Source organism: Anopheles darlingi, chromosome 2 (assembly GCF_943734745.1).
Source record: "Anopheles darlingi chromosome 2, idAnoDarlMG_H_01, whole genome shotgun sequence".
Lineage (NCBI taxonomy): Eukaryota > Metazoa > Arthropoda > Insecta > Diptera > Culicidae > Anopheles > Anopheles darlingi.
The window spans coordinates 50,244,403-50,256,902 of record NC_064874.1 but is presented as its reverse complement, the minus strand read 5'-3'; the positions used below and the strand labels follow the sequence as shown (position 1 = coordinate 50,256,902).

Below are 12,500 nucleotides of genomic sequence, written 5' to 3'. Positions count from 1 at the left end.
TCGAGGCGACACTGTGTTTCGGCAAGATCAGTCTCTAGGGAACAAATTTTATCGGTCAATTCGAGAACCTTTTCTCGTTTCTGTCCCAAGGATTGGACGGATTCTTGCAACTTTAACTTTTTCGCCTTCATTTCGTTGTTGCGAGACTGCAAGTTGTTTAATTTATCTGCCTTGCTATCGAGGTTACCTTGCAACTCATCACTAAGCCGACGTTCTAGCTTCAGTTGTTCTCGAAGTGATTCGCGTTGGACCTTCAGTGCCTCCGAACTGACGCCTGGCGGAATCTTCGCATTAAGTTCTTCCTTCAATTGCTCCACTCCACGTTTCATGCGCTCCAGCTCACGATTATTTTCATCGAGAATACTCATATCTCCAACGATAGTGTTGATGAGTTGAACATTTGATGTCGGTTCCGATAGTGCTATCTGGAGCTCTTCAACTTCTTCTGAAGCTTGCGCAAGACGACGCTCGGTTTCTTGCAGCTGTTGCTTTACTTTGGGCAATTCCTGCTTCTGTTTGTCAAGCATCTCAGCCACTGATTTCAATGCCAGCAGTTTATCGTATTCCAACCGATCGCTCTTTAAACCCTTTTCGAGCGTTTCAATTTTCTGTGGCAAACGCCGAATTTCATCGGAAAGCTTGCCACTTACATCCAGAGCATCGTCGGAGGTCATCTCTTTGTCGCATACGGGACAACAGTGAGCGGAATTGATGTTGGAAATGTACTTCTGAAACAAAACTACAGCCGATCTGGCTTCACCATGCTCCAGCGTGTTTTTATCGATCTTCTCTTTAAGCCTTGCCACTACCTCATCGTATGGCATACCACGGCATGCAGAGTACATTTTCTCTTCGGCATCTGCCTTCTCCCGTGTCAAGCGATCCAGCTGTTGTTTTTGAGTTTTTCTCAAGGTTTCCATCTCTGTTATTACACCCTCCGAACGGCGTAGCTTCTCGTTGACCCCATTAATCTCCCGCTGCAGCGAGTCGTACAGATCCTGTAAGTTTCGCTTGTAATTTGAATCGATCGTCCGTTCGGGAAATAGACGACGAAGACTATCTGCATGTTTGCTCTTCAATCTACGCACTTCCGACTCGCGACTATTATACTGTTGTTCCTTCATAGTTAATTCTTTTTCCTTCATCGCAAATTTGTCCATCTCGTGAATACGTTCTTCGAGATTGTCTGATTGTTCTTGCAGCTCTTTAATTACCCGCTTCTTTGCTGCAAGTTCCGCTCTCAGTGCCGGAAGGTTCGTGGTACTGGCGTGATGTTCGTATTCCTGTTCCAGCATTGCTATTTCTTCGTTCAGCTTCTCCAGTGTTTCTGCCGAGTGTTCGATTGTGGCTACCTCCTTCTCGGTGTTCATTTTTTCGCGGTCCATCTGCTGAATTTGCTGCTTTTTGGAACTGCAGTCGCTCTCAAGAGTAGCTTTCAACACTCGCAGCTTATCGACCTCTTTTTGCTTCCTCACGTCGTCCTCGTCAAACCGAACCGCCATAGCTTGGACATTCTTTTCCTCCTTTTTTGTTGCATCTCGGATAGAATCCAGAATCGATTCCACTAGATTTCCGTCAATCGATGGATTGGTGCATTCCGAGGGCAACGAGAGGTTCAGCCTTTTCCCCAGCTCTTCCATCTTCTTGCCACGGTCGACCTTGAGATCATGTTCGTGGTTCCGTTTCGCGGTCAGGGTCATTTTCTGTCCATCTAGTCTCTGCAGATTGCTTTGAATGGAACGCTCCTTAGCTTTGGTCGATTCTAGTTCCGATTTTTCCACCTCGAGCTCGTCCTGCTTGGTAGTCGTTTTCTGTTGAAACATTCTGATTTCACCCTCCAGCTCCACGAAGGATCCCGAAAATAGATGTTTTATCTTTGATTTCAGTTTTTGCTGCTCGTCGTTCTTGCTCTGGATCCTAGAAAATGGAAACGATAGTTGGCATGCCGTGAAATGGGATGATGGGAGCCGGCTGACCGTTTCCTTACTTACTTGGATTTAAGATCAATGCGTTTGCCAACCAACGAGCTGTACTCTCGTTCGATGCGGGCAAGGTTCTCCAATTTCTCTACAATCGGCCCAATATCGCTCGCTAGATCACCAATCTTCTGCTGCAGTGCATCATGCTTGCGTGTAGCGTCTTCCAGCTGAACTCGCTTCAGTTCGGTCTGTACTTTCAGCTCCTTGAGCAGCTTCAAATCGCCCAGTTTCTCCTTCTGCTGGTCGTTGAGCTCCTTCGAGCTTTTCATCAGCTTGTCGATCAATCGATTGTACTCGGTGGTACCGAAGATGGCATCGAACCGATTCTTCAACACCTTCGGTTCTTCCAGCGGCCAGCAGGAGTCTTCTTGGTGGCAAAAGATCACGTTATTAAGGATGGCCTTCGAAACGCCCATCGCGTCGCACATTTCGTTGTTAATATCCGCTGCCCGGCTGCGCGTCATCCGGTTCTTTTCCTTAGTTTTGGCGTCTTCCAGCACGACCGTCGAATCGAGCGTTTCGAATTTGGGCAGCTTGCCTTTCTGTGTGGTTTTCATAGACCGGATGGCCGTGACGCTGTTGCCCATAAAATCCTTCACCATCAGCTTCACCTGCCCCAAACTCTCGACGGTGTTGAAAATCTTGGGGTCGTGCACAAACCCGATTCCTCGGTTTGTGCCGGGCGGCAGCTCCCCGGTCAAGCCGTACTTCAAGCATTCTATGACCGTCGTTTTGCCGCATCCGTTCTGTCCCACGATCAGCGTAAGTGGGGTGGTAAAAGTAATTTTCTGCAAATAGAGAAAACTCGGTAAATTCTTTGTCCGGCGGCCGGAAAATCGTATCCTTACCTGAACGTCCGCACTGTCCACTCCAAAACTCCGGATTCCCCGGATTTCCAGCTTAGATACGGTCGACATCGTGCATACGGAGATAGCGCCGTACAAAGAACGTTCCTGTAATCACAATGTAGAGTGGCTTAAAGTGAACAATGAGACGAAATAAGGACACACGGGTGCTCTAATTAACCTTAAACAGGGTGCAAAAACAGCTAGTATCCTAGAACCTGGAGTTACCGCCAAATTTCGTCGGGGAAATTGCCTGGATTCGTGACCTGGAATCGACCCGGAACGGTGGCAACGTCCGATTAGCGATAAGGCCGCGGTGGAAGAAGGTGGAAGATTCGATGACCGGTGAAGATGCGCCGGAAGATGATCCGGACATCCGGAAGGACACCCAGCCGTGTCCTTAAACGAATAGAACGCGGGCGGCGAAGCTGAACAGAATAAAAACCAGCAGGAGCACGAAAGATAGCAGACACTTGCAAATTTTCATCTTTCCGAGCTGAAGAAGGTTTGGGGATTTACTATTTTACTTAATATTGCACTAACTTTGGAAATGAGTTTTTGCACAATTTGCGTGATCGGGAAGGTTTAATTTTCCAACAAGAAGTACGACGGGACTTGCAAAAGACACTAACTAGCGCTTATCACCTTTATCTTATCACAAAAACCACGAAATTCACCACAATTGTTCAAAAAAACAAAAAAACTTCTCAATTTTTTCGCGATTTTGTGGAGAAGAGAATTCGCATACAAGATGGTTGGGTCGCTTTACACGTAGCAGATTGCATATAACATTGCGCACATTTTCACACATACGCCCACACCGCGCGATCTTTTAGTTGCACCGAAACTTCGAAGCCGAAAGTTATCGAATCGTCACTATCGAACACTCGCTACACAAATCTAACAAATTGCTACAAAATTCTCAACGTACCCGTTGAAGAAAATAGATGAAAAGGTAAATGACTCGATCGAGATTTAGTATAATGAGTTTCTATTTCATTGAAATAGATATACAGTATGAAAAAAAAGTTTATCCACCCCTGCATGAGTTTAACGTTTTGGCTGTTTTCTCCAAACAACTAACTAACAACAACCGAAAATTAAAAATTCGTATATCAATAGTTTCGTTTTTTATTCTTCATTATTTTACTTTTTACTTTATTTCAAAAGATCCACTAGAAAAAAAAGATATCACAAAAATAGTAGAGAATGGTACGACAAAAAAAATTTTCACCACCCCATACCAAAAAAATATGGTTTTCTCTTCAAAATAGTCAAATAATATTTTTTCTCTCCGTTTCAATGATGCAGTTTAGCTTTTTAATCTCATGCCCATCTTTTAATACCCTATCGATAGTTCTATCGCCTAAAATAATAGAGTTATGCGCCTAAGAAGTACCTAACAAACTAATAGTTGTTCATTTCTTAGAGATGCTCAAGGGCCATTTTTAAATGAATCAGTTGTCTAGTAACTTGGTGCATAACTCCATTATTTTAGGCGATTGAACCATCAATAGGGTCTTAAAAGATGCGCATGAGATTAAGGCACTAAACTGCGTCCTTGAAATGGAGAAACAAAAATGTTTTTGATTATTTTGAAGAGAAAACCATACGATACTATACAATTCCATACATAGTTTTGTATGGGGTGGATAAACTTTTTTTGCGTGTTTTTCGTACCTTACTCGACTATTTTTGTAATATCTTTTTTTCTAGTGGATTATTTTTCAAAAAGTAAAATGCAGAAGAATGAAAAACTAATCTGTTGATATGCGATTTTAAATTTTTTTGACTCAGATGTTCGGAGAAAATAGCCAAAATGTAAACTTCTTGCAGGGGTGGATAAACTTTTTTTCATACTGCAGATAGGTTTTAACGGTTTTGCTCTCCTTTCACAGAAATACAAGGCCACTGAATGCAGCTCGTGTTCTGAAATGCGCGAGATAATTCTTTCCCTAAAAGCGATTGTATTGTATAATGAGGTAATAGCCACCAAAGCTGTAAACTATGCGAAACAAGATCGCAAAACTCGGATTTATCTAAATCCAAAGGAAGAACTTGATACCTCGATCGCTTCTCCAGTACCGCCAGAGACGCTTTCGTCGTGCAATCTGGATAAAGAGGATCCAACACAGCCGGAAGATCCCCAATCGTTGGATGATTTCGTCGCCCCCCACCAACATAGGAGCAGGATTGGGAATCCCAATTGGAACAAAAGAATAATTGGAGCAATTCGAGGATAACATTTCAGCAGCAGACTTTAGGAAACAAGTCAAGGATCAGTTGGAAGAAGATTCTTGGTTTCAGCTAAAAAGAATAATTGCTCCAGAGCTGATACATGAAATTATGCTAAAATATTTCCCTGGTATAACACGTCCTGCGGCGGAAACTAAAATACAACAGGCTTTGCACGCTATGAAAAGACAGGCTAAATAAAGTTATAAAAAGATTTGAATTTTTTAAATCGTTTCATTAATGAACTAGATCTAGATCAGTACTAGATACAAGTATTAGTGCGGGTAACAATTATGGTGATCATTTTTAGTTTGGGAAAAGATAGTGGGAATGAAAGGGAAAGAGTACTTTTCTTTGACGACACACGAGTAAGTGAGATGTAGAGAATTTTTGAGTGTGCCATAAACTATGGTATCGTAGTAGTAGATTCTTTCTTTGCAAAATCTCTACTGAGTGCAACGTACTTGAGCAGATTATCGAAAATCGAACAAACGAGAAATTCCCATTATAAAGAGTTCGATAATAGAGAATGGACACACATATTTCGTAGGTATTAAAAATGTTTCGTATTTTTTCAAAGAGGTGCTTAATAATAATTTTTGATAATGCGTATGACGATGACGCAAAAAAAATGATGGAAGCTGGTATCGATCGAATAGCGATCGAGCGCTTGTGATCTTGTGCTTGTGCTTGGTTGTGATTAATGAAGGTGCACCGATTCAACCGTTATCATTTTAGTTTGCGTACAATAATGATAGATAATTCCTAGATATATTGTTTCGTAAGTTGTGAATTGGTGCGCGGCCAAAGTGATAAAGTAACGGAAGCCAATTTATCTAGATATATATAAAATAAACTTGCCATTCCGTTGTGCTCAATTCAAGAACGGCTGAAGCAACTGAAATGGAATGCGTTTACATTATTGGCAAATTTTTTTTTTGGAACATTGTGATGCCAATGTGGTGGAAAATATCAAATTTTCCTAGGTTGTGCTCATTTAGTGATAAAACATTTCGAGCCAGTGGCAATGTGTAAAGTTCTAAGATGTCGTACCACGATTTTTTTCCAGGCGCTGGTGTTCTGCCCGCATCGCATCGCTAACTAGTTCAGGTGTGATTTGATCAATGCCGGGTTTTCGATAGAGTTGAAACACTTACTCGCTCGAAACAAGGATAGAAAGAGTGCTTTAAACAAGGTGAGTTGGCCGCAAATCAGCATGAAAAGTGTTGATCTAGTGTTGAAGCGACCGAATGAGTGGTCGCTTCACTCATTGCCTTATACTAATTTGGTTTTTCCATTCTGATAGATCAGCGGTATGGACCTTAACTGGATTGAAGGGCGTCTACCTTGCAAATACGAACCCATAAAGCTTCTGTACGACGAAATTCCGGGTGGGCCCAGCAGGATTTCTGCCACTCCTGTCGCTCGTGCGCCGTCGAACTGGCACTTTGGATTGGGTAAGTATTAGCATTTTCTCGTGGCTTTGCGTGAATTACTCCAATTTTTTACGTTTCATGTTTGCTTTTCTGATTACCAGAGAAGGCATTGAAAAGGATGGATGCGGCACTGGTTGAGATGACGCACATCGAGCTGCGCTGCCCTTTTGATGGCGTCCCGGTTGAAAATAGGCATGGTCATGATTGGCCTCGAGGAAGTTGGGGTACAAACCGTGTCCCTTTTTGGCACGCTGGGCGATCAGAAGCCTCATGTTGGTTATATTGAAGACTTTGCCATGGATGCGAACGAGATCGAACGAACTGGTGTGATGTTGCACGGGATTCATGTGCAGGTGATAATAAAATTTTTCGCGGTTGACTTGGAAGCTGGAGCAATGATAACAGGTATTTCTCCCCATTCTCTCCACCTTGAAAGCGATCTAACCGATAAAATGTATTGTATCTTTCTATTTCCAGGGACAATACATGCTAAAGGGCACTATGTCCTAGATGCCAGTTCTATGGCGCCCTCGAGCGATATTACAACTGCATACAGTATCCTGGAACTATTCATACCTTTAAGGTATCTTCAAAGGTTAAACTTGGTTGAGGACATTGCGTGTGGCGACGTTCTGCACGTTGTGCACGGCAATATCTTCCCCTATATGAGTCAGTACCTTAAAGAAGGGATGACCAGATATTTGGCAAATATGAAAATGCTGGCATACCAGTTGCCTAACGATATTGATACAGCAGAAATAGCAGGCGTTATAACCACAACCAAACTTATCTTCAATTACACTCAAATCTGTGTACTAAAACACTTGGAATACTAAACACTTGGAATGGAAGTACTAAACACTTGGAACTTGGAAGTACTAAACACTTGGAATAACTACCTAAGATTATTCATAGCGATAGGAATTGTGAGCAGCGAAGTGTACAGGAATTACATAGGTATTGCAGAAAGATTGCTGGGTAGTTTCGCAGCATGGCTGATAATAGCCCATTCAGCTTTGCCGCTTTCGCGACACTTGCTTTTGCATTTGGGAGATGAAGCAGGACTTCATGGAGGCACAGAGAAGAACGAAAGGACGAGGTGTGTTGAAGGAGATAGCAGTTACCAGTTCCGAGGACATTTGAAGCCCCTTCCCCATATCCTGATTTTCAAAATCACGGGGGAAGGGTTACTCATTACATGAAAAATTATACTATTTCCGACAAACCCAATGATAGTTGGATTTTAACGACGGATTTTGAGCTGGTGAAAGTCGTTTCCATAAACGAACGCACAAAAATGATAACAGGAAGAACGTTAGAACTCTTTACAAAGTTAAATGTGCTAGACAACGTTTTTACAGAGAATGGGAGAGCGAAGGAAGAAATCTATCAGTAAAAAATGGAACAGGTCCTTACAGAATCTGAATATAATCTTACTACCGGAAACGCCGAAGCAAAAGCGTTGCAGAAAAAGGATTTAAAATCCGTTTTCGGGGTTTCAGCCCGGTCTTTTTGGCGAAATTTATATTATAAATCAAAATTAATTTCTTTCCATGAAATTTATATGGTTTATTTTAGTTTAAGTGATAAAATATATACCTTTTTTAAGGAAAATTCATGGAAAACCCAAAAACTCTGGTTTTTCTTCGCGCTCCGGTTTTGTGCTTTTTCTACGGTTTTCCGAGCTTCTTTTTCGACGGGAACGACGGCGGGAGTTGCGGGGGGAACTCTAAGAACTCTGAATCGCACGAAAACTCACGAAAACTCAAGAAAAACGAGGAAATCGCGGAAAATTTTACTGTGTTTTGGTTTAATCACAAAAAGAACAAGAAGAGCAAGAAGAACCGGATAACACGATAAATTCGGCCGTAAATCGATATAAACGATACAACGAACGAAATAAACGATTCAGCGAACGAAATAAAAACGAAATAAACCCCTCTATAAAGGTGGTGCTACATGAAGCGTAAATTTATGCCAAAACGTTTACGCTTCGATATGTTTACATGGCCGGGTTGAGGAAATTAAAATCGTATTTTTCAGGAAAAGGATTGAACACACAAGCAATGATCACTCACTATCGATGAAAACCACAAAAAGAACATATTGCGAGCCCTCCCGTTTGCAAAAAGCTTTTACGCTAGGTTTCACGCCCCACGGACCAATAATCGTTTGACATCGTGTAAACGGCAAGCGTAAACGTTTTGGCATTAATTTTGTCGTTTACGGTAGAGTTTACGCTCCGTGTAGCAGGGCCTTTTGATTTGCTTGGAGTCGAAGTTGAAATTTGTGTCCTCGCGTTTCTCGGAGAAAAGTTGCGAAAAAAGGGGTATTGGATGATCCTGATCGACCCCAACTCCGGAAGTGTGTCCCTCGCCAAAAGCCAAAAGTGCAGCAAAACGCGCCGTGCCGTTTTAGTGTTGTTGTTGTTTCCCGAGACGAAAAAGTCGTCGTCGATGCCGTGACGAAATCTCTTTTGTGCCGTCCGAGGCCGATTTTGTGAAGTGATTCCCGACAGAAAAAAGGCGAAAGGGCCGCCTCGGAAAGAGTAAAGTGGTGGTGTGGCAGAAAGATGGATTCGCTGAGAAAATGGTTGAACAAGCCGAAGGTGAGTCCGGGATTTCCCGTGGATTTTGCGGGGGTTTTTGTGGACAGCAAATCAAGATTTCTCCCCGGAAATCGCCTCGGAAAAGGGTCTGGTGGCTAAAAAAACATCCATTGTCTGGCACTTATTTGAACAGAGATAAACCAGAACTCATCCAGGTCTAGGAGTTTCCCTTGATTTTAAAATATACTCGGTCTTTGGTCTAGCCTCGGTTGATAAAGCAAGATGGATTACCGAAACACGACACGAAATTATCCAACCAGAGCGATTATTCGCATTTGTCTGCCGAGACTAGAACGTGCAGTACAAGAAGATAAAGCAAAAGATGGAAACACCAGCCGGTCACAGCTCGATGAGTCACAGACGATAGTAGAACGTAAGAACGAACGTTGTTCGAAACACGAAAGGCGCGTAATGCGCAGTACTACTTGTTCAAAGAGAACGATAGTGCGTCATGCTCCGAAGGGGTTGATAAGGGATTCTTTCTCCGGCATTCAGTTGCCGTAGTAAGTTGCATTCATTGCATTCTACCAAGACAGAGCGATAAAGCGATGATGATCGGACTACTTCCAACTTCGATTGCGCTCTTATCGACGTTAAGAGACCCTCATGTCTCCCCCCCCCCCCCCCCCTTTAATGGTCTGGCCTTGGAGTGCTGGCTTACTACGATAATCTAACGATCGTTCAATGGCAAATCAGCAAAGATCATGCTGCTTCAAGAAGCATAACGCACATCAACCACAGAAGCCCACCTCTTCACACCCGGGCTCGAAGTCAAGGCTTTTGCTTGAACTGGTTTCTCTGAACAAGCAGGTCACCTTGTGTGACGACTGAGGCCTTTCTGGTCTGCTGAATCTTCTAGAGTGGCAGACCACAAATATTAACCATCTACTGATGAACCGCAGAAGAAGCCATCGCGGCTCGCAGCACATAATGGCACCGTTTCTTGAACAATTGCTCGAGAAGTGCAACACCAGGAAACGGTTTCGATTCAGTATTGCAGCATATGTTTGCTTGAATTTGGTTCTTTAGCTTATGGAAGATGTCCGATCAATAAAAACCACCTCGTGCAGAGGGGATAGTCGGTGCAGATCGAAGCTTAACCCGAAGAGAAAGCGACTGTTGCAGATAAACGGAACACTGCGAAGCTTTGCACACACCTGGTGATGTAACGACGACGGTTTATTTCTTATTCAACCTTCGCACACGATGGGTTTCATAATTGATAATGGCAAAAAACCTTCCTACCAACTTTACCAACGTGATCCTCACTCTGGAATCGATGCCCTCCACATCCTCCATTGCTCGAACATACTTAAATGTTAACGCCACTGTTGGACCATTCGCTAGTATCCGCTTTTTTTCGAACCTGTCTGGTCTGGAGGATTAAAGTTTCACTAAATAGCATGGAATCCTATCAATACTTGTACAGAATAGTCATTCTCACAGTTCGCAGTTCTACATAATGGGCTTTTTTCTGTTGCTTTCATGCATTTTTTTAAATTACGAGCCGTCTCCGCTTCTACGATGTGCCCCACCGTAATTGTCTCCACGCGAAAGGTGGTCACAGTTGAAGTGTATCGCATGCTTCAAGGCCAACCATCGAAGTGCGTGATGTGACCCTATTCCTACTCTATCCCTCCCTCTCTTGTAAATTGTAACTTATAATGACACGTAGTTTTACAATATGTTTACTATGTTATATTTTTGCAATAAAAAAATACGGTTGGCCATCATTTGAGCACGTATGTCTTTTGCAGCTATTCTGCACAGTACATCTTATTAATGTCACTTACTCTATTTCTTTTAGTAAACGGTATTGTAGATTTTATAGCTAAGAAAGCTTTGCTATTGGTCATTGGAATTGTGATGGAAAAGAGGGCTGAAGCGATGAATTGAGTAGTCTGGTCGAAAAGTAACCGCCAACCTGTTCCGGCTTGGTGACCTTGCCGTCATCGTCTGTCGCGTTACTTTAAAGCAGAAAGCTGACTTCAGGGAATTTTCAGTCAATTCTGTGGTTTGAAGTTAGTGTGCGTATCTGTTGATCACAAGAAAAATCAATAACGATAACTGAGCTTCAGTACCGAATATGCCACGCAGTATCACCCTTGCAAGACCATTGGCTGTACTGATCTTTCGTTGCAACAGCTTTCAACAGGGAAAACCAATTATCGGATCTGATGGAAAGTGATTTTTCTTCTTTGAGACCCACATTTCCTACGTTCCTACGATGTCTAGCTACCGTCTGGCGTCTGGCGGCATCTTTCGCGGTGTACAGCGGAGGTTACGTCTAATTAACGGAAGCAGGAACTTTCACTTTTATTTGCATGAATTTCGGTACGAAACGCGACACCGGGCTAATACGATCAGCTGCTACAGTTTCGACGATACCCATCGTCCATCCAAAGAGTATCATTTATTTAACATATATTTAGGAAATGGGAAAATAATTTGAAAAATGCAAAGCACATCTATCTGTTGTGCCCCGAACACTCTGGAAAACGCAGGCTAATTGCTGTTTTAAATATCGTGGGAGCATGTCATGGTATTGTGATGTACCTCGTAGCTTAGTATTGCGAGCACCTCATCGCTTACTGTTGCTAGACGATTCAAACAAATAATTTGCATAGAATTCTCTAAGCATAATACATGTCAGCTACAGCGTAAGCATTCGTTGTCTGGGAAACACTCTTGAAAGACGATTCCCCGAGCCAATCTTTCTCAGCTGCAGCAATTCATTGTAGCTACATCGCGTCCAAAGGTGAAAGTATGCTGGAGAGAAACCTGAAGAGAGTCGCGCCGTGTGTTGCTTGGACACTGAACCGGCATTCGTTGCTTTGCTCGAACGAATGTTTCAGAGATGAAAAAGCTACCAGAAAGCAAGCATTTCAACAATCACTACCGAATCAAGTAGACAACAGTTGAATCGTAAAAAAGAATGAAACTGCCAAAATCTAAATGACCCCCGGGGATGCTGCATGGCGTGTAGAGTCTTATCGACACAGAGGATTTCACTGTATGCCGCGTGTGGACAGTCTGAACCGGGTGACTTGAAATGTCGCTGGTCGTCGCCACGGAGGCTCAAACACTGGGCTTTCCAGTTACACTTGTTTGCGCATGCAGCTCAGCTATCAGCATACGATCCGAGAGCATTGCTACGCTTGTATTAAACGGAAAAGATACGGTCATGTGGCACACTAATAAATGGGTGTAGCATGTCAAACGGAAGGTTGGAGCGGAGATTTCGAACCGATCTGAGCGGAATGACCAATATTTAAAAATAAACGAGTGCCTTGAAGTATCGCTTACGGGGGGACCATGCGGCTTATCAGAGAGTGCTTTTGTCTTGTCTGAAAACTAGTTGTGGATTAGATTGGGACTTGGCTTGATTCAGAAGCCT

The 12,500-nt window shown here is 43.0% G+C and overlaps 2 protein-coding genes across 5 annotated transcripts in view; one reads left to right on the top strand and one right to left on the bottom strand.

The window, feature by feature from the left end:
- Positions 1–8,294, bottom strand: part of LOC125947849 (DNA repair protein RAD50) — a 9,670-nt gene extending 1,376 nt beyond the window's left edge. Inside the window, exons 1-5 of one of the 4 annotated variants that reach the window (XM_049673304.1) lie at positions 8,095–8,294; positions 3,006–3,320; positions 2,828–2,932; positions 1,992–2,767; positions 1–1,917 (exon numbers count right to left, since the gene is read on the bottom strand). The exon at positions 1–1,917 is cut by the window's left edge and continues 1,376 nt beyond it. In XM_049673304.1, the coding sequence (XP_049529261.1) occupies positions 1–1,917; positions 1,992–2,767; positions 2,828–2,896 (2,762 nt within the window). In that variant the 5' untranslated portion in view covers positions 2,897–2,932; positions 3,006–3,320; positions 8,095–8,294. Of the gene's footprint in view, positions 1,918–1,991; positions 2,768–2,827; positions 2,933–3,005; positions 3,556–8,094 lie in introns of those variants that run through there. The other 3 variants (XM_049673305.1, XM_049673303.1, XM_049673306.1) reach the window with 3 other exon arrangements.
- Positions 8,295–8,579: 285 nt separating this feature from the next.
- Positions 8,580–12,500, top strand: part of LOC125950641 (lateral signaling target protein 2 homolog) — a 10,263-nt gene continuing 6,342 nt past the window's right edge. Inside the window, exon 1 of the mRNA XM_049678809.1 lies at positions 8,580–9,103. Within this exon, the coding sequence (XP_049534766.1) occupies positions 9,068–9,103 (36 nt within the window). The 5' untranslated portion in view covers positions 8,580–9,067. The remainder of the gene's footprint in view (positions 9,104–12,500) is intronic.